Source organism: Phoxinus phoxinus, assembly GCF_949152265.1.
Source record: "Phoxinus phoxinus genome assembly, chromosome: 18".
In the NCBI taxonomy this organism is placed as follows: Eukaryota; Metazoa; Chordata; class Actinopteri; order Cypriniformes; family Leuciscidae; genus Phoxinus; species Phoxinus phoxinus.
In genome coordinates, this window is record NC_136893.1 from 9491252 (window position 1) to 9509984 (window position 18733).

Genomic DNA, 18733 nt, shown 5'->3' on the forward strand with positions numbered 1-18733 from the left:
ACACACACACTAAATAGTCTAATAGTACCTTTAGGGTATTAAGTGAGACAAGACTGTCAGAGTAAATTCATAAATAAATATATGCATGATGCCTCTGCCCCTAAAGTCAAGATTTTATTTGGTTAATATATATAAACCCTTTCTTGTTGCATTACCCATTAAGAAAATGTGTTCCATTGAAGCTATTTCTACCTGAACTGTGAACTTTAAAATAACTTCTGTTAGTGTAATCTTGCGTAGTAAGTTTCACTATTGTAATTAATAATACAATAATATTTTTAATCAAATCAGTTAATTTCAATGTTACCATATTTTTTTTAACAGTTTTTTGTTCTAGAGACTTTTAGACAAACTTCATCTCTCATGGTTTGTGAACCACTGGTCTGGTACCTGCTCCAGGACAGAAAATAAACCTATTCTCCTGATCCCGATGCTTTCAATGTCTTTCAAAGAGATTTTGAATAAGAGTGCTTTTCATTACTGAGGCCTCGGGAGGTTTCAAAGCAATTTGCCTCAGTTTCAAGCTTTTAAATGACAGAGGAAGGATGGGAAAAGAGAAAGATAAAGATGGTGGGTGGAAAGGGCTTTACTGGGAGGTAGAAGTCATGGTTAGATGGTTTTAGTGACTACTGCCATGCTAGCATCACCAAGACCTGGACAGCTTGGGGTTTTGTGTGTACTGAATAAGTTCATTTGTGTGTGTGTGTGTGTGTGTGTGTGTTACATTGATTACATTTCTCTCTACCCATTGTTTAATGTTTACTTCTGTAAATGATATTTACTTCAGTCTGGCTGGATATGATACAGTGAAGTTACCAGACTTCTTCCTTCCCCTCCTACACGCATATACCCACAGACACAAAGGAAGAGAGAGAGAGAGAGAGAACGATACGAGAGAGGGATGCCTATGCATTGTATTGTGTTTTTGGCGATTTTAAAAGCATCCTTCATTTGCAGGTGTCTGGACTGTAGTTGAGGGGAGTGGAAGTTCAACTGATGGAGAATACACAGGAGCTGAATGAACAGAGCGTGAGTGAACTACAACGATTAGATGTGTTTCACAACATTATGGCTTTTATACCTTATCTGTCAGAAGATTATCTGAATATCTTCTTCTCTTTCGTTGTCTGTGTTGAATTTAACACTCCACAAATTCAAAATTTGTCAGTGTGTTGTGCAGTATCGTTTGAAGAACGTGTATGAGTTGGATGGATATGTGTGGATAACATTGCCAAAATTATGCTCTCTATACCACTTTTTTGGGTTATTTTTCTAGTTATTTGCCTATAGCGGCTAATGAAAGTTGCACATTCACAGGAAATAGCTTACTTCGGCGTTAAAAATTAAGATAGATAAAACATTTTTATAAATAATTTTTTTTTATATTATATTTACTGTATATCAGCACTCTTGGAATGTTGCTTGGCCATTCTAATTCGAGGACCAGAACTAACTCTAGTATAAATTATATTATTATATTGTGTATAAATTACTTTATTGGATATCATTTTGAAATATATACACTGGTGTTTTTGTGAAGGTTCCTCCAAAATGGAACTTTCTATTCTTTAAAGAATCCTGAAAATCCTGTGTATCACACTCAAAAAAGTACCTACAAAATAAATTGCCCCCCTGAAAAATTTATAATGTTCACTTTTTATGATAATGCTGAATGATTTCCAGTAAAAAATCAGTCAAGGAACTAATTTCTGGTTTGGCATTGCTATCCAAGGCAAAAAAAAGATTGGAAACTCTGGTCTATACTATGTGATAATTGAAAAGTTTGATTGTGCGGTTTGAAGTGTGAGCGTGTTTGTGTGCATGAATAAGTGTGTGTGTGAAAAGGCCACCCAGGTGTGTACTGAGCAGCGTTATGTCCTTAATACACAACAGATGTGAGCTGAAGTGTCGAGCACAGTAGCCATATGGCCACCACAAGTCTGAGCAGTGTCACATACGCACACATAGTGACAGGACAACACACACACACACACACACACACGTCTTTCTCAGTGTGTCTTTTTCAGTTTTTGTGCTTATCTGTTAGTCAGTTGAATAATTCCATTCTGTTTTTTTGTTGGAAAAATATATTTTTAAATGTTTTTACATTTCGATAACATATATGGGTATGCGTACATGATTGCTCTGAAAAAGACAGACAGGCGTCCATAATCCAGATGAGGACAGATACTGATCTGGGGGTGTTTGGGGTAATGGGAGGAGAGGAAGAGGGAGATTGAGGTGTGGGTGGAGGGGGGTATTTTGTGACTCAGGGGATCAATGCTTTTGGTTCTGGAGAAAAACAGCAGAGGAGTAAAATGAAAAGGGGGGTGTAGCTGCAGCCTTTTCCTCTGGTGCAGTCTGTGCCCCAGAGCCCCAGAGCAGAGACCACAGACAGAGAGAGAGAGGACTCAGGTTACACACACACACACACACACACACACACACACACACACACACACACACCTACAGAGAGGGAGGAAGAGGGGACGAGGCAGAGAGAGGAGAACAGAAAGCAAGGCTTCACATTCACATATTTGCACCTCCCAATTTAAGAGTAATCAGCAAATAACCACAAATAACGGCGAGTACAAGTTGTAAGTGTTGAAAGCTACTGAGCCGACACAGTAATATTTATAAATATTCTAGACTGTGGAAAGAAGTTGTGGGCTTGCTTTATAGCTAAACAAGCACCCTGTCTTTAACGTCAAAACAAACAAGTAGCAATCCAAACGCAGATTTGAAAAGTTTGATGAAAAAGTGAACAAGCGTGTTAGTCATTCCTCTTTATAAAATTCTAAGTCTCAAACTCTTCATAAAATTCTCATCATCCCGATGGTTATCTGTTGTTTACACCTGTGGCTTGTCTCTTACACTGTAAATTGACTCACATCTCACTTAAAATATCAGTCTAAATTCCCTTGTTCTGGCCATATGCAGAAGATATACACATCTTAATTAGTTAAGACAATGTACTCTTCAAGATTACTTAACATATCACATTTTACAGCTTTGTAAACTAGAGTAGCAAATGTTCCAGGTTCGTTATCTATGCTGAATGTTTAGTTATTAGGGGTTTAAAAAGATGGTTTAAACACAAGTTAAAGGTAGGGTAGGCAATTCCGGAGCGGCTAGCATTAGCAAGCTAGCTTTAAAAGCATAAGATCCCACCCTCCCTTCAGAGTGTTTTCAAAGCCACTCCTCCAAAACACACGAACGCACACATCAGAGTGCAATGCGTCACGAGACGAGAGAGACGGCTTGGAATCACCTAATGTCTCAAAGCACATAACATTACAATAATGAATGTAAACAACTTGCAGAGCTGCCTGACTGCTGACTTCTGTAGATTCATTTCAGTGTTGATAGTGTTGACATAGAAACACAAAAATCAGAGTCTGAGGAAGTGAACAGCTCCGAGTAGAACGTCATAGATTGCCATCTCATAATTTTGATTATGCCATGTCATGAACACAGGATAAGCTTGTTAAGAAGGAACTGTAAAAGGCGGCTGCTGTTTGTTTACGGCACCCTGTGTCTACAGCACGCTGATGATGTGTGATGTCTGCGTGAGCTGGGTGTGCAGAGGTATGGTAATACATATGTTGACAGGCAGGTAGGACATCGTATCATTGCATTCGGACCGTATGCAATGATTGGACAAAAATGTTTTGGTCCTGAGACGTCCACAGAAGATATATACATGATTAATTTACTCCACTTCTATTATTTGTTGCTATCAGGATATGAAGAGAGTTTTAAAACAGTATTAACAAAATGTTTACAAAACAAATTGCCTACCCTACTATCACAAAAAAATGGGTCAGTTTGGGTTTGGAGTCAGTAAGATTTTTATTCAAGAAATTAATACTTTTATTCAGCAAGGATGCATTAAATTGATCAAAAGGGACAGTAAAGACATTATAATGTTACAAAAGAATTATATGAAAAATATGAAGCTGCACAACTGTTTTATACATTGATAATAATAATATGATTATTTTGATCAGCAAATCAGCACATTAGAATGATTTCTGAAGGATCTTGTGAGTGAAGACTGGAGTAATGATGCTGTAAATTCTCCTTTGCCATCAAATAAATAAATGACATATTACAATATATTAAAATAGAAAACAATTATTTTAAATTGTAATAAACAATTGATCAAATTTGGTGAGCAAAACAGACTTAAAAACTCTTACTGCTTCAACTTTTAAACTTTAGTTCGAGGAAGAAAAAAATGAATTTATAGAAATGGAAATCTACGGTCAGTCATTGTGTGTAATGTTTTTATTTAGGAGCCTTTCAGACCTTGTGTTTTAATATAAATGTTAAGTATTCAAGTACTGGCATTGAGTTTGATGAGACTAAATTGTATCCAATCTCGTTTGAATCGGTACAAGCTGTCAAAACAAGCTGCGAGTTTGAGCAGACTGTATCGTTCCTGAAGCTGTGCATACCAGTAAAGTTCTAGATGTTTTTTTATAGTCACATAGAATCATTGATGACAATTCTCCTCTTGATCTTGAAAACTGCATTAAGTTGTGGAGTATAATGACACTAATGTGCACTGTGACGGTCCTTGTGTGCAGTTTTGGGTTGAGTTTAGCTGACAGCTTTGGGTCCAGCCTGAGCACATTATTTAACAAGCACTTCGACATCTGGGAAGCAATTCATCATTTAATTAAATGCTCCTGAAACCTGGCCTTTCGTTAATGAGATTAATTTAAATAATTAACGAAAAGCTGACACAAGCACAAGACCTCATGAATAATTAAGAAGCATTTTTTTTCTGCTGCAATCAGAGGGGAAGGGAGCACTTTAATGCTAGAGTGCTTTTTTATATAAAGTTTCAACTCATTTCTTAAGATGATACACACACTACAATGCACATGTATGGAGACTTGTGTTGTGTGTGTGTGGAAACACTTTGGTTGCTGTACAAAGATACGTGAATCAATGAGCCAGAGGAAGAGAAAGACAGCGTCGCTCACGTAGTTGCACACAAGATCATACACATACACACACACACTCTGCGAAGGTGTGTCTGTCTATAGGGCTTGGCCTGGTGTCCAGTTTCCCTCTGACCCCTTTCCCCTGGCGGAATATACCATTCAGACTTCATACACTAGGTTGACATGGAAACGGAGCAGTCCAACATATGGGCTGGTGCCGTGACTGGTCATTTTAGTTGATCTGACTGATCAAAAACATATTTTTAACCACATAACTGCATGACTGTGCTGGCAATGTAGCGTCATGCTAAAATTAAATTAAAAGTATGTCACTTTTGGCCCTCTAGCTGTTAAAAACAAAACTGCATGCATTTTGCAGAAAAACATTGTTTTGATTGTGCTTCGGCTCTGCGTGACTGTGTGTGTGGATGAATATGGTTCTTTTGTCATAACTAAAAAAGAGAGAGATTATCCTGCTGCTCATAAAACATTCACTACTAGGCTTAAGAGATGAAACCAGTTTATATGGAAAGATCTTAGGACTAGCTGAAGCTGTTACTGTAGCTATATCCATTAATAGACACGGAGCTTCCTTGAAATAAATTCCAGCGCAGCGCTACAACAACCCATAATGAAATGACCCTTGACAATAGGTAATGTTTTACAATTAACTCTGTTAGAGAACTACATATTGCAATTTATCAGTTCAATAAAATACCTAAATGAAATAAAATGCCATCTCCACATCACGTTTACAATATTTAAAATCCCTCAGTTCTCGCCATTTTCAAAAAGCCAAGCCAATGTTGATTCTCGTTTTATTACGAGCTCTGTCGCGTTCCCTTTTTGCAAGCAGAAGCTCCTCTGTTTGGCTTCTTTTTTTTTAAACGAGTGATTCCCCGGAGGTTTGAGATTTAGCTGCTCCAAGTCAAACTTTCTCGCTCATGGTGACAACTAACATATGTCACACTCACACCATACACGCGTCAAATTAGCCAGAGTAACTTTTCTCTGTTTACGGATATGACGAGACACACACGGATGAGTGACGTATGCATGCAATTTCCTGCAAAAACCATCCTGTACGGTCTAAAATATAAACTCTTATAATAGGCTTACCATATTGAATCAGGGTAAGACAAAAACACGTTTTGAAATGAGTATTGATTATGTATTGACTCACTATTTAAATTTGGTTAATTTTGAACAAAAAAACAGTTGCCTAGTGTAACTTTAATTACTAAAATAATGTGTAGGAGATTCACCAATTTGTGTGGCTTGCACTTTGTAAAATATGTGCATATGTGTGAGTAACTGTAATGTTTTTAACTGCTATTTTATAATATTTTAGTATTTTATTGCATGCACTGTAAAATGTTGACAGTATTTACATTCATTTTATAAGATTGATCTTGTTGGTATGATTTTATCAGTTTAAAATTGAGAACATGGACGTGTGCACTCCTTCTAATGTTAGTTTCTATTTCTAATTTTCAGTGTCCTCAGGGAGTTCGAATGTTCTCAAAAAATATACCAACATAAGCCAATGTCACCTGATCGGAATGAAAACCATGTGTGTGTGCGCATTACCTACAACCCTTTGCCCTGTCACACACACTCTGTTCTTTTCTATTTCCTTTTTCTTCCTCTCTCTTCCTCTCTCTATTGCCTTCCCCTACCTTTAGAGAAGAGTGTTTCAGGGAGGGGACACATCAGATAATCTTACACCTCCCAGGGGCATATGCTGAAATGTGTGTGTTGGGGGGTGGAGGGGTGGGGGGGGCACAGGTAACAATGTATTTTACATGAAAGGAAGAGGATAAAGTTACAGCGCTGATAACCATAATACTGAAAGCACAAAAAAGAACAAGAAAAGGGGGACTGTTTTCTGTGTGTTGGTGTGTGTGAAGCCTCTGTGCCCGTAAGCAGGCCTGGAATCTGCATATAGAGCACAGCAGAAACGCCCATTGCATGTTTGTTTATTACATTTTTTGGCTACATTTATTAGGCTTTTGGCTATTGTCTACTACTCTCGGTTACATATAACACATTCTTAACATGTTTTTCTGCAGAAATCAGCATAGTTGCTTAAAAAAATACACAATCAGAACTTTGTTTGTATGTGAACTGTTTCGCCTGCCAAAAAACAACAACTGGTTGTGTCTGTGTGTTAGCTGGTTTCCCAGCCTGATCGTGGTAGTCTGTTGGCTTGTTTTAGAGGGATCTTGGCCACATTTGACCTGTTCAGGCTCGAAAAGCATCTTCAACCAGTTCAACACGGTAATGTTTTGAACCATCTGGCAAATATGTGTTTATGAATATATTAGAGTTGTCAAAAAGTACAGACTTCGGTACCACGTCGGTATTGAAATTAAAAAAATGTGACGATACCAGCATTTCCCTCTGGCATTTTGAATAGCTATTGAACGGATTTTAAACACCTCTGATTGGCCATTGTGTTGGCGCGCTCAACATATATACCCGTGATTGGCTACAATGATCAACAATTACATCTTTGATGTCTTCACCGAGCGCTTTACACAGACACACACAGGAGAGTTTAAAAGCAGGCGTCTATCAGCGGATCCCTAATATATCCGCTGATAGACGCCACTTTTATACCCTCCCGTGTGTATCTGTGTGTAAGCGCTCGATGAAGAGGGTCAAAGACAACATGTTTTTGAAGCGTTGATCATTGTAGCCAATCACATATGTTGAGCGCGTCAACACAATGGCCAATGAGAGGTGTTTAAGAATCTGCTCAACAGCGCTCAAAATGCTAGAGGGAAATGTTGGTATCGTCCCATTTTTTACATTTCAGTACCGACTTGGTTACAATATTGCTGTTCAATTTCCAGCTGCAAAATTTTGTTTGCATGTTATTATATTTTATGAGAACATTCAAACTAATGCTGGTGAATTGCAGAGCTGGTGCAAACATATCCAGATCACTATGATCAGATGCTTTTTTTAACAGCTGCTTTCTCGCCACTGTCATTTTTGTTGTGTGCGTGCAGCAAATATTTACATATTGATCTAAATGTCGCACATATCCACATATCCAGCGGCATAGCATATCACAGCAGCATAGACGGTGTTCATCAACAGTATATCTCTGCAAAGCTATTTCCAACTTTTACTTCTAAGCAAAGAATGAAAAATAACGTCGCCGTGAGAGTATATCGGGGCCTTAAATCACATTCAGTCTCTTGCACTTTACTTGTGTACGAGTGCAAGCACAAGCAATAAGTTGTGGCTGCAGTTCACTGAACGGACACCGGTGTCGCTAATAACAAGGTTTTCAGAATTCTACATACGGTATAACCCGTTTAATTGTTAAGTACTGTAAGACCAGTTCGAACCAGTCAAGACAGGCAAACCAGCTTAGGCCGACTTAAGATGATTTTTTTTCTCTCCAGCAGAGCAGAGTGACATTTTCTAGTTGCTTTTCGAACCGCCTGCCAAAGAATTACAAATTTCACTTCATAAATCTATAAACGGTGTACGGTTAAACAGTCTTAGGTCATTGTCCACCAGCAGGCCTCATTGGGAGCTGGATACTGCTGGGCTGCTCTCAAACGCTCTATTAACTGCTCTAAAAGCACAGATGCTGCTGGACAAGGAAGTAGTTACAGTCAGAGAGAGATTTACAGTAGGCTTAGAGCTCTGTACGATCGACCGATCACCTGCTGTCCCTGAATGTGTCAGGCTAATTTGAGGAGACCATATGGGGTGTGTCCATACTCAGCACAAATAAGAACCCAGAACCAGAGAGATGAGCCTAAACCGCAGGCATTTTTCTGAGAGGAGCCTTAATGCTCATTTGTCATTTGTCCAATAGCACATGTATAGCATATACAAAAGTGTACAAAAGTTTGGGGTCAGTAAGATTAGAAACAGAAACAGAAAAGAGGCATTAAATTGATCCAAAATTACAGTAAAGACATTTATAATGTTATAAAAGATTTCTTCTTCTTTTTTTAAATGCTGTGCTTTTTAACTTTCTATTTATTCAAGGGTTATTAGTTCATGCAAAAATGAAAATTCTGTCATCAATTACTCACCCTCATGTTGTTCCAAACCCGCAAGACTTTTGTTCATCTTCGGAACATAAATTACGATTTTTTTTTAATGATGAACTAAAAAGGAATCCTGAAAAAAGAAAGTATCAATTTCCACAAAATATGAATTTTCAACATTAATAAAAATAAGAAATGTTTCTTGAGCACCAGATATTAAAATGATTTCTGAAGGATCATGTGACACTGAAGACTGGAGTAATGATGCTGAAAATACAGCGTTGCCATCACAGGTATAAATTAAATTTTAAAATATATTAAAGTAGAACACAATATTTCACAATATTACTGTTTTTACTGCATTTTTGATCAAAATACAATACAGCCTTGGTGAGCATAAGAGACTACCGACCTCAAACATTTCAATAGTAGAGTATGTGTGAACATGAGTTGCTGGTTCAATGCCAAACATTCTCCTCAAAACCACACGCTACATCTGACACACACACACTTGCATTCGTGCATGTGTGCTCACAGGTCTACATGTGTGTTTTTAATTAAGACCCAGATGACTACGAGCCGTGTAAACTGTGTAAATTGATTGTGAGAAGTTTATGGACTTCCGGCACTCTTTGATCCTTCGTTTTGTTTTACAGTACAGTGTTTACATATTCAAGTGTGGAATATGAAAAAATATGCATGAAATGAAGCTTCTGTTTGAATGTAAGATGCTACGAATAATGCACTGTTTTGGTCGGTGACCTTGACAGTAGACAAGAAAGAAAGAAAGAAATAATCCAAGTATAGAGAAAGTTGCAGTTGTGGTTTTATTAACTCAGGATTGAGTAATATTGAATGTGACAGAGAATAAGAACCAAGATAAACTACCAGAAGGGGAAAGAATGTATTGTGGGAGAGAGAAAGGCAGAGTGATTTTTGCTATATATGTTACTTAAGAGTTAAGAGAATGCTGCAAGTTTGTAATATTGAATGAAACTGTGTCAAATATGGTATTTTCACATGGTGTTTTAGATTGACACAACCATATTTATTAACAGGTGTGACTATTATCATCCTTTCAGATATGTGTTCTGTCTGTGGTATTTCCTTCTCCGCCCAAACACTCTTGTTTTCTAAAAGAGGTTTATGGCTCTAACATTAATGTTCAATATCCATGAAGCACGCACATGTCATATGTACACTATCATTTAGAAGTTTGATTGATTTTTATAATCAATGTTGAAAACGGTTGTTCTGCTTAATATTTTGATGAAAACTGATTTTTTTATATTATGTGATAGATAGAAAGTTCAAACAAACATATTTGTAATAGGATATTTTGTAACGTTAATACAAATAAATAAATATCTTACTGACCTGAAAACCTTTTCAATGGTAGTGTGATATTTGTTTGTGTTCTTTATATTCACCTCTTTCTGCAGTGAAGCAAATCATTCTCAAATGGTAGTAGCTTCAAAAATCATGGACAGTGAGGTCATCACATTGAGTCATATAGCTGAAAAAACACTCCAGACTGGGAAACCGATGTTGTACTTATACACTGAATAAGAAACTATCATCATCAACATCAACTGTCTCCTTTGGTCTTTCCACAGGTGAAAAAATCAACCACTGATTCCCATGGTCCAGACCTAGTAGACAACAGGTAAGGTGAACACACTTTCACACACATATTCTCCACTGAAATCCATTTTGGGGGTTATTTATGAGTACCAATGTCAGTGGACTGTGGGAGCGAGTGGTTTTTTTGTACACATAAAGTCAGAGGGAGAGATAAAGAGAGAGGGATGTTAAAGTCATTGAATCTGAGTGGGTGTAAAGGAGACAGCTTCACCTGGATAAAACATGACTGCTTTACTGTGTGTGTTAAAGCACTGTGTACTTTGGGATGTATTCAGAAATTTTATGCAGATGTTTATGCCATAAACGTAGAAAGAGAAGCAGCTCTGTTTTGATCTCTGATTGCCATTACATTATTATAAGAGCTGTTTTTGTACATGTGTTCTTTGGATTAAAGTGTCTGCTAAATGCTTCAATGCAAAACTATTTGACTTTTTGTATCATTTAGACCTTATATTAAGGGATGGATGGATGGAATATGTGTACTTAAATAATTTGTCACATTACAGGAACTATTTGAGGAACTTGCTGAAAAAAATTAATCAAATGGTAAAAAAAGAAAATGTATGTACACTTAAATGTTGTCCATGTAGTATATACATTAACCTAAAATCCTGTTGGATGTTGAACTTGTTAATTGCCAACCATCCTTATTATAAATAACATTGAAACTTGTCATTAAATTGTATTTTGCATTGTTTTTATTCAAAATATATATTTTAATTCTCATGACATTGAGAATATTAAGCAATTTTTCATATTAGTGTTTGAAGGCACATTGTGATTTTGCTCCTCACATTTATGTAAGTGGCTTAATGTTGCAACATGGAATTCTGGTTAAAAGAAAATATAGATTTTAGATAAACATGAGCTAGATAAACTGCTTTCCATGTTTCTGTGGTAAAACCTAATAGAAGATGCACAAGTTGGGACATATGTTTTCTTTGGCATTGTTGTAAGAATGATAATATGACACTCGCTCATGTGTCAAACCATTTGCTAAAGACAGGTTTTGCTCACATTTTCTGCTTGGTGAGTGTAACAGTCAATTTGGGGTGATTTTTATTATTATTATTTTTTGTGTAATTTTATTTAGAAAGGATGCATTAAATTGATCAAAAGTGACAGTAAAGACATTTATAATTCTTTTTTTTCTTTTTTTAATAAATGCTGTTCTTTTGAACTTTGTTCATCAAATAATAATAATAAAATGCTTCAGTCACATTTTCCATAACAATAAGCAGCAACTGTTTGCAATATTGATAATAAGAAATGTTCAGCATATTAGAATGCATTCTGAAGGATCATTTGACACTGAAAACTGGAGTAAAAATTCAGCTTTTCCATCACAGGAATAATTTACATTTAAAAAATAAACATGTATTTCAAAACATGACTGTTTTACTGTATTTTTGATCAAATTAATGCAGCATTGGTGAGTCTTAGAATCTTCTTTCAAAACCATAACAAAATCTTACCAACCCCAATTTTTGAACGGTTGTGCATATATATATTTAAGAGTTATATTTGTCTGTCGCAGGTCCTTGGAGATGCAGGATTTAACAGACCCCCAGCACTCTGTTAACAGTGGCAGTGACAGCACTTCCAAACTGGACAAGAACATCCTCAGCAACAACATCACGACCAATGGAACCGGAGGTATGAAAGAACGACAAATCAAACAGAAACAAAGCAAGAAAGCAAGAAATTACAAACGTACGTGAGTGAGCGAGTGACATTTTAGCTGATAAACGGGGTCTGTCAACCAAAGCATTGCTTTGAGTACAGGAAATCAGCTTTACTGCCATGCACTCGGTGTTCATCGCTGTGGAGTTTCTTGCTATAATTGAAAGCAGGGTTCAGTCCTGGTGTGTGATGTCCAGATTGCAGGGATAAAGTGTTTTTTGTTCTGGTGGTTTTGGTGCCGTCCAGAGCGGGTTTGTGGATTAGTGGCGATGTTGTGTGCCGAGATGCTCTAAACTCACACTAACCTCAAAGGTCAAACGCTGCATACAGCGCCTAATTAAAATAGTGAAAGTGTGCGTTTGTATGAGCGTCTTTGTGCTGAAACCTTTCCCAGCACTTTTCTGTGCGTGTTTCAGCAAGAGCCTGCTGCACAGAAAACTATTTCCTGCGTTTAAACTCTCATTTTCTCTCTGATGTCAACTCGCGCTCACTCGCTTTTCTCTCCTTGAGGAAAACGCTGAACAAACGTTTTAAGAGAGGACGTTAGGCAAACATACACAAGGCTAAATAGACTCTCAACACCCTAGCAAGTGAGCGTTTGATGTATGGCTATGACTGTGCGATACACAGGAGAGGTAGTAAAGTTTAGGGACCCTGGAGAGAGAGTGTGAGTGTGTGTGTGTGTGTGTGTGTGTGTGTGTGTGAGCTCATCTGTTTTTGACATGTAGCCGGAATAAAACAATAGCAAAAGACAGAGAGAGTAAAAGGAGCAGAACTCAGTAAATCATTTAGATTAGAGCTCAGCTAATGATTTTAACAGCTTGACACACACACATTCACACACACTCTGGGATTGTGCTTCTGCCAAAACAACGACATATTCAACATTCTCCTCTGTCTACCTCATCAGCTCACAGCCTAGACTGAATCCCTCCATGTACACACACACACACACAAACCGCCCACACAACCACCCACTCACACACACACATCCCAACATGAATCCCACAGCCAATGAAGCCTCATTCATCTTACTTTAGAGGACTTTCAGTGTCTCCCTCGCAAGCACACACACGCACAGATTCAAGGTGTTTTTTTCTGCAAGTGCGACTTAAACCGAACTGTCATAAACTCAGTGTGACAAAATATGGTTTTTGAAACCTTATATGGTTTATATGAACTCTGAATGTTAAATGTTTGTTTTAAAGGAAGTGCATTTCATTATAATGGAATTCAAAGGGAATTTATCAACTTTTCACTTTTCACAAAATGATTGTATTCTTTACTATTTGTAAAATGTTATCAGTTCCTATTCAAAAAGATCCTATTCATTAAATATGGTATGGCAATTTTTTTTATTATACAGTGGCCCCAAAATGTAATTTTTGGACACTTAAGTTACACTTAAAATGTATGAATTTCCATTTGCAAACAAATTATGCTGCTTTTAACGTTTGTTTTCTGAACCATTTTGTAATTACTTTTAACCAACAAAGTAATTTTTAGTTGATGTCAGTTCACATAGGTGTCCTAACAGAGTAACCACAGGTGTAGTTCATCACATTAACTGTAAACATTATTTATGTTTGACAACCAAAAAGTATCCAGATACTTTTTGTATTAATTTTGTACACTTTTAACTATTATTTTTTCATTTAAAACCAAACAAATGCCTTATCATTTTGCTTGGAAAGTGTGCTTGAAAATAAAAAATATAAAAAAATATATATTTTAAAAATGCTTTAATCAAAATTATATTTGATAGTAGTATTATATATTTATATAAATTAATCAATTATTATATTATATAATAATTTTATTTTATTTATATATGATATATTAGTATAAACTATATTTATTTTATTTATTATTCTTATATATTTTTTTAAATAAATGCAATCTAATGACATTATATGTTTTAAGTGTGACATAAGTGTCCAAATAGTTATTGGGGTAACTGTATTAATAATAAGTAATAACTGGGTAACACAGTCCACTATACATCTGACTCCGCCCCTAGGAGAGAACATGACAATTCTAAACACGGCTGATTGGCTGCTGGGCTGCAGTACCCCGCCCACTGCCCCAAGTATGAAGAACTATGGTATACTGCATGTGTTTGTGTAGTGTACATATATTTGATAGCACGTGTGTGAGTGTTTGGGTGCAGTGCTTTGGGGGCTCTTGATTTTTATTTTTTTTATAAATCAAAAAGGAAGTGTTGCTTCACAACTTACTCGTACTTCACTCATTAATTCGATTTTGAGAGGTTTGAATGGAGTTTGACTGCTGACAGGATTTCTCATGTCTTTCTTGGTCTCCCTCTCTTAAAGTTAAGTCCGAGCCTCTGAACAGCAGCGAGGCTGTGAGCTCGGCGGGAGATACTGGGCTGGACACTTACACTGGGTCAGGTAAGACATCCACACACACAAACACACACACACACGCGCGTGGTGCATTCAGAATGCCTGCTGTAATCCCGCTTGGGAAGTTGCTGAAAGCTCTGAGCCCTCAATCTTTGTACTGCCCTTGAGCTAACGTCATCAGAGACACAAACTCTTTATTTAGATCAATGTGCTCACACACACACACACACACACACACACACACACACACACACACACACACACACACTTAGAGACTGAGAAACCCTCTGTCCATGCGCTCCCCTGCAGAGAAGGTTGAGGCCCTTGCTTGAGCTGACAGTGTAGTGTGATGTCTCTATAGAGAAGACAACTGCATGTTCGTTTATATACACTGCGAAAACCTTCTTATTTGTGTCTATCTTTTCCAGTATGAGTATCTAATTATCTTTAAGTAACTAGATAAGCAAAAGCAACAAAGACCTGTTTTCAGAGAATATAAAAACTAAGTAAGATTGTTTCCTTGTTTTGAGCATAAACCTAAGTTTTGTTTGAGTAATGATTTTTTTTTAAATAATATGTATATTTACCCATTGGTAATAAACAAATGAGACTCATTGTATATAGCCTTGTTTTAGACAATATTGAAAGTGTATATAGAAATGATATATCAAGAGAATATATATCTATAACTTCAGTGTATTCTCTAAAAACAAGTCTTATTATCTTTTTAGAAATTTTGTTAATACATTTTACTGAACAAATACGGCAAAAATATTGTTTTAAAAAACAACTTGGATTGAGAAACGCTTCAGTTAGGAAAGGAATTATGTAGCAAACGGCAAAATTTGTTTTTGATTTTGCATCTCAAGGAGAAGAGGAACAGAGGGAAGGCAGGAAGAGGAAACAAGGATTTTCTTTGATGTAGAAGATTTTTGAGAGAATAGTTCCTGTTTTTTTTTTTTTCTTCTGCTATTTGTTAAATTGAATCCAGCTGGTGAGAGAGACTGTGGGCTGTCAATCACAACTGTGAGCGGAGTGTGTGTGTTTGGATTTGAATTGAAAGCTCTTGGCAAGTCCAGCACACGTTTCATTTTATGGCTGTGATATGTAATAAATTACACATTCAGTCCAACGACAACTGACATGTGGTACTGCTTGCGGATACATCTCAGTAAACTATGCGTGTGCCATTTTTCATGTAAAAATTGTCTCTCTACCAGATTTCTTAACACAATTACATTCTTTCTTTTTGTGTGTGTGTGTGTGTGTAGTTATAAGCAGCAGTGGATTCAGCCCCCGGCCGGCTCACCAGTATTCACCTCCTCTTTACCCCTCAAAGTAAGACACCTTCACATTAGACTTATATTTGTACATACAAAAAAAAACAGCACAGTGATGAACAAGAAAAATGAACAATGGCATTTGATGTCAACAAGGCTGCTGACCCTTGATCTACTCAAATGAAAGCTGAATGTTTTGATTTTGTGTTTGATTGGCAGGCCTTACCCCCATATCCTGTCTACTCCCGTGGCTCCTCCCATGTCAGCCTACACGGGCCAATCGCAGTTCAGTAGCATGCAGCAGTCCACAGTTTACACACCCTACTCTCAAACTACTCCACCCTACAGCCTCTCTACCTATGGTAGATCCTTTACTATTGTTTACATGACATATATGCATGTTGTTTATTCTGTGGTTGTGTGATCATGATTATAATATATAGTCTAGTATTTATTACAGATTACGTGAAAAGGCCTTTATTATCAATCCAGTTTGATTGACAGGTCTACTCTTTTGATCTTGAGCTACAGATTTGGGGGTGATGTTACCAGGCATAAAGACAGAAGGAGGGTTGTCACAGACCCAATCAACCCTCCAATCAGGGCTCAGCTACAGCCCTGGCTTTACCACCCCTCAGCCCGGACAGACAGCCTACTCACCCTATCAGATGCCAGGTGAATATGCATATTACATACATATTTATGCAACAAGGTACAAGAGACTGTAACTGTATTAATAATGTTGCACAACCTCAAATACTGATTTGCTTTTATAAAATGGTAAATAAAGAAAAACTAAGGACACACATTTCCAGTTGAAATCATTGTATTAAGCAAATGCATTGAGTGCCATCCTTGTGCTAGAAGATACAATTGTTATGTTACAAAATTAATGATCAGGTATAAGATAATCTAATGATTTGCTATGTGGATACTAGTATACACACCACGTGGGTGCACACACATATTTAAAGGAGCTAATCTAAAAATGTTGTCATTATTTACATTATAAATGTATTATTTACCCAAGGTACATGGAGAATCTTTATGCAGCTCTTGCTAAACAACAGTTTATAGTGACCAGGAGCTGTCAAGATTAAAAAATAAAAAACATACGATTGCATGTAGTTTAGATTTGATGTAGGGTGACCACCCGTCCCGCTTTGCGTTGTACCGCACAGCATTTTCACCCCTTGTCCCGCACGTCGCATATTAAGAAAATGTCCCGCATTTTCATCAGTCTGTTGGTTTTTAATTATCATATTAAGAAAACGTTCATGCAGTCTTTTGCCTTTTTAAGAAAGCTTTTTATTTATTCTTTTTGCGGCATAGTTTTCCACCTATATTTAACAGCGCTTCATCAGAAGTACAAATACAACAGCTGTTTTTTAAAATCCTATCCAATGGTTGAGAAGAAAAGCATAAACATGGTCACTAGTAGGTTGTGATGGCTGTCAATCAAAATGTGGACCGCTGATTCGTTCCATGTTCCCTGTCAGAAAACAAATGGATAACTAGGTTCATTTTAATTTTTAATTGTGGTTGTCTAAAAATATGAAAGTTTTTGGGTTAATATATTCTTAGCATATAAGACTGTCAATGTAATTTCATGTTGTTTTATATTTTATTTATTCATTGTTTATTTTGTTGGATGTTTCCTGTTAACTGTTTCAAAAATAGTTATCTGCATGATGCCTTTGGGGTCAGTGATGTTGAATTTAAATGACGTGTAAAATAAAGACATGTATGTTACATTGTGATGTGGTGTTTTCTGGAAGGGACTAAAGAACAAATCACTTTTATCAGCTGAAAGGCAGAATACAAATGTTTTTATTAAGTTAGATAGACGTTATGTTTTAGCGTTGGTAACATCTCCCACATTGTCCCACAAAAACTTGTAATCGTCCCACATTTGGTTCGTTTGATGGTGGTCACCCTAATTTGATGCCTTTTGCTTAGCTCTAACATATGTAACTAAATGTGACATACTGTTTTGAATTCTGAATGTTATTAAAAAAAGAAAAGTATATTAATAAATACTTAAATAACACTGGTGATAATCCATGAGAAATGTATTCAATTTCAGCCTATTTCTCACACAAAACTATTATAAGACTTCAGAAGACTTGCAATACAAGTCTTATGGACAACTTTTATGATGATTTTTGAGTCCTTTTTGATGCTTGACAGCTGTTGGTCCCTATAAACTGTGGTTGTATGGCTAGAGCTGTGTATCGATTCTTCAAAAAAATTGTGCTTTTGTCTACTTCAGAAAAAATATCCAGTTTGGAACAACATGATAGTGATTAAGGACAGTGTTTTCTCTTATTATTTTACTATTTAGGTGTTTCACTTTTGGGTGACATCTGTTAGTCAACATCACGAGTCACATTTATTTTGACGTTGACTCCACTGGATTTTCTCTCTCTCAGCAGGGTCAGGTTTCACAACCTCTCCTGGTCTCTACGCTTCCAACAACTCCAATCCAGGCAACTTCACCACACAACAGGTACAGCCACACGTGCACAGATGAACGCACACGTACACCAATAATAACGTCAGAGTTCAGCAAAGGACCGACGGCCTTTTATAAAACAGCCCAGGCCTCTGAAAACAGGTCGCCATCTTTCATCTGAGAGAATTTATGCTTTTAGGACTTAAAGTTTCCCTAAACTTTTATGATTAAAAGTGCTGCCAAAGAAAAGGACCCAACTACACTCAGACTCCCACTGATGAATTTAGCTGTGTAAACAAAGTGAGGTTCTGGCGATAGTTGAAATGAAGGA

At 36.8% G+C, this 18733-nt stretch overlaps 1 protein-coding gene across 30 annotated transcripts in view; it reads left to right on the top strand.

Moving 5' to 3' along the window:
- Nucleotides 1-18733, top strand: part of eya4 (EYA transcriptional coactivator and phosphatase 4) — a 49285-nt gene that overhangs the window by 17761 nt on the left and 12791 nt on the right. For 4 of the 30 annotated variants that reach the window (XM_079589119.1, XM_079589099.1, XM_079589121.1 and 1 more), the window contains exons 5-14: nucleotides 958-1029; nucleotides 6453-6528; nucleotides 10591-10640; nucleotides 12156-12274; nucleotides 14322-14405; nucleotides 14635-14712; nucleotides 15939-16005; nucleotides 16167-16309; nucleotides 16479-16622; nucleotides 18383-18456. In XM_079589119.1, coding sequence (XP_079445245.1) covers nucleotides 1019-1029; nucleotides 6453-6528; nucleotides 10591-10640; nucleotides 12156-12274; nucleotides 14322-14405; nucleotides 14635-14712; nucleotides 15939-16005; nucleotides 16167-16309; nucleotides 16479-16622; nucleotides 18383-18456 — 846 coding nt within the window. In that variant the 5' untranslated portion in view covers nucleotides 958-1018. Of the gene's footprint in view, nucleotides 1-957; nucleotides 1030-6452; nucleotides 6529-10590; nucleotides 10641-12155; nucleotides 12332-14321; nucleotides 14406-14634; nucleotides 14713-15938; nucleotides 16006-16166; nucleotides 16310-16472; nucleotides 16623-18379; nucleotides 18457-18733 lie in introns of all 30 variants that reach the window. The other 26 variants (XM_079589113.1, XM_079589126.1, XM_079589114.1 and 23 more) reach the window with 17 other exon arrangements.